The following is a 3,032-nucleotide window of genomic DNA, read 5'->3' on the forward strand; positions in this document are numbered from 1 at the left end:
TGGTGGGACCCCCGAGCAGGGAGACCCAGCAGTGCACGGCCCAGGGTCCCCCGGCCCTGCGGGAAGGAGGGTCGGAGGTGCTGTTACCTCCTGCCCCGCTGCCTGCCGTGACCCATCGCAGTGAGGCTTGGCACTTTCTGTTCTCATGTCATCTCTTGGGTTTTAGGTTCTTAGCCATCCAGGGAAGATGTTGCTGCCTTTTTTTCTTTTTTTTCCTTTCTTTTTAATCATTCTGGAAATGATCTTGCTTTCGAAGGCTGGTTCTCCTTGTCTTCCCATCACAGCGGGTGCTCTGTAGAGCTGGATGCAGAGCTGCTACATCCGAACCAGGCTCCCGGTGTCCTGCACCGGCTCTGCTGGGCAGAGGGCAACCAGGAGCCTGGGCTTGGCTGTCCAGCAGATTTAGGGAGCTTTGAAAACCAGGCAGCTGCTTCCGATTCAGGGTGCACTTGTTTGGTATTGCAGGTGTTTAAAATCACTAATGAACATTGCAATCACTAATCAACATTGCTGCGGGATTCCAGCCTGGATTCCCATCACTCTGCACTCACCGAAACATCCTCACTGGGCGATCTCTGCAGCGGGGGCTTTCGGGCTGGTGGGGTCAAGTCTGAGGCTCGGTGAAATTCCCGGGACGTCAGACTTGACGATGAGAGGTTTCTCGCTCGGCGGTGACACAGCGCTGCTTCCCTTGCTGATTCACCGGCACTCAGTGATCAGAATCAGCCGGCTCTTTCCCACATGGGCTGCACCAGAAGGGTCCTTGCATTGCCAGCCTCCATTTCCTTCACAATAAAAGAAAAAACTACAATTGTGGTTGAGAAAACCCATCCAAAAACCAAATTCCAAAATCTCATTTTGCTGCTGTAAAAAATATTCCCTTTCCAGCTTTAAAACTAAAGGATTTGGATAGTAGCATCATCTTAAAACCACGCAGCAGAAAAACTCCTGTAAATTGGCGCTGGCCTGCACTTATTCCAGAAGAGCCCATCTGGAGAAACCTTAAAAGTGTTCCCTAGATGGGTGAAAGCCTTGGGCGCAGCCTGCTGCGGGAAGGAGCGGAGTGTCCCTTCTTGTGTCCCCTTGCCTGAACTCTTTCTTGGCTCCGCAGTTCGGCGATTCCCAGCAGCTGCGGCTGGTCCGTATCCTGCGGAGCACGGTCATGGTCCGCGTCGGGGGAGGATGGATGGCCCTGGATGAATTTTTAGTGAAGAATGATCCTTGCAGAGGTAAGGCAATTCCTGGGTTTTACACAACTGGTGTCTTCTCGCCCAGTAAGGGGAGTTTGAGAACTTGTCTGCTGTGACTGTGATTGACCAGACGGTACCAGCGTGGGTCTGGGTTATCTAAATAACAGGCGGGAGCTGGAGAAAAACAAATCCAAAGCAAACCACGGAACTTAAAATCATGATATTTGGTGATACTGCGGCAAATCTCGCAGCGTTTAGCAGGGTGCCTTGGGAGGAGAAGAGGGAAGGGTTGGGTTTCTTGTTTTTAAGACCCCAGGGAGCGGAGCTGCGTTGCCGTGCTGGGGGTCTCAGCTTCCCTGAGAAGTGGTCAGTGCATACGTGTGACGTGGGCAATAGAGTAAGCTTTGTAAAGGTGACCTGAAAGAATTTAAAAGGTTCAAAGCCAGGAGATGGGAAAATCCTGGTCTGAGACACTGGGGAGAAGATGCTCCAGCCCAGGATCCGTGAACCCGTGGTACTGCCGCACTGGGCTGTGGCACTGATGGTCCAGGCTCATCCTAGTGAATAAGGAGACATTTCTCCTGTGACTCCGAACTACTCGATTTCTCTCTGATGTATTTGTAATACAAGTTTTCTCAGTTCATTTGTTGTCTTTAGAGCAGCGGCATAAGGAACTAATTTGGAAACTCTGAGCTGTGCAGGACCATGCACCTTAAATACCTGTTTGCGGGAAGAGCTAGTGATGGTGCTGGGTCGTCTTCTAGTGCCATAAAATTAACTTTCTTCCCCTGGCTTTGCCTATCGGGGTGGAAATGTGGCCCTTCTTCTTTTTTCTGGATTGCCAAGTGCCAGATTTGAGTTATAAAAGGGGGCTGCATTGTCCGTGGGGCTGTTCAGGACTGGGTTGGGTTTCTTTGGAGGATTTTGAGCACCGCATCCTGCTGGGAGTGTGTCGGTAAGCATCACCTTGCACAAGTGTGTCCCAGGGATTGACCAGCCCAGCAGTGAAACAAAAAAGATGTTTCAGTTCAGCATTAATGCAGGAAAATTCAAGTGGAAGAAGCTCTTGGATGAACTGAGCTTAAGGCAGACACAGCAGCACATTAGAAGGGAGGAACCACCTAGATCGTGGGTTTTTAGGGCTGAGCAGTGTTTGCTGGAGCTTGTTTGGTGGGACATGTTTGGAAGGGACGGTTGGGGTGACGCAGACCAGGGTCACATACCTTGGGCACGGAGAACCGGGGTCACCTCCTTTCCAAAACCTTCAGTCTTGAGGTTTTTGCGTGGTTTTTAACTGTTGGGCTGGAAGAGATGCTCTGCTGTGACCGGCCGAGAGCTGTGACCAGAGGACAGAGAAGGATTAGCAAGGGGGCTGGCCAGGAACAAAATGCATCAAGGCTGCCTATTTTGGAGAGCTTGGGTCTGTATTCCATATGTCCCTGTCTCACTGGGGTCTCCGAGATGTTAATTGCTTCGGATATGTCTTCTTCAAGATGCTGCCCAACCGTTCCTCGCTCCTGCTGTCCGACGGCTGTTGCCGAAGGCAGCGTGATTTACGGCGTGTACCGCTTGCTTTGGGGAGCCCTCAGGGTTTTCCTGCTCCGCCGGCTTCCCCTGTTCATGCAGCTGTTCTGCAGCACTGACATCGAGGTGGTTATCTCGGCGTGGTGCTTCCCTTCTGCAGTTGCTTTCTTGGCTTTCTGGTCCATAATGCATCGACTCTAAAGTTGCTGCCATGCCCCGTAAGGCTCGGTGCATGCCCTTGCTCTCTGTTCAAACACCGTGAGCATGACACACGTTGGCACATGTCAGCCGGCCCAGGAGCTGAAGTCCACAGGCTTG

The 3,032-nt window shown here is 51.8% G+C and overlaps 1 protein-coding gene across 1 annotated transcript in view; it reads left to right on the forward strand.

The window, feature by feature from the left end:
* Positions 1–1,111: 1,111 nt before the first annotated feature.
* Positions 1,112–3,032, forward strand: part of GAS2L1 (growth arrest-specific 2 like 1) — a gene marked incomplete at both ends in the record, with an annotated part of 5,818 nt that continues 3,897 nt past the window's right edge. The window contains one exon of the mRNA XM_009697553.1: positions 1,112–1,229. Coding sequence (XP_009695855.1) covers positions 1,112–1,229 — 118 coding nt within the window. The remainder of the gene's footprint in view (positions 1,230–3,032) is intronic.

The sequence above is a fragment of the Cariama cristata genome, unplaced genomic scaffold (genome assembly GCF_000690535.1).
Source record: "Cariama cristata isolate BGI_N322 unplaced genomic scaffold, ASM69053v1 scaffold32253, whole genome shotgun sequence".
Classification (NCBI taxonomy): domain Eukaryota; kingdom Metazoa; phylum Chordata; class Aves; order Cariamiformes; family Cariamidae; genus Cariama; species Cariama cristata.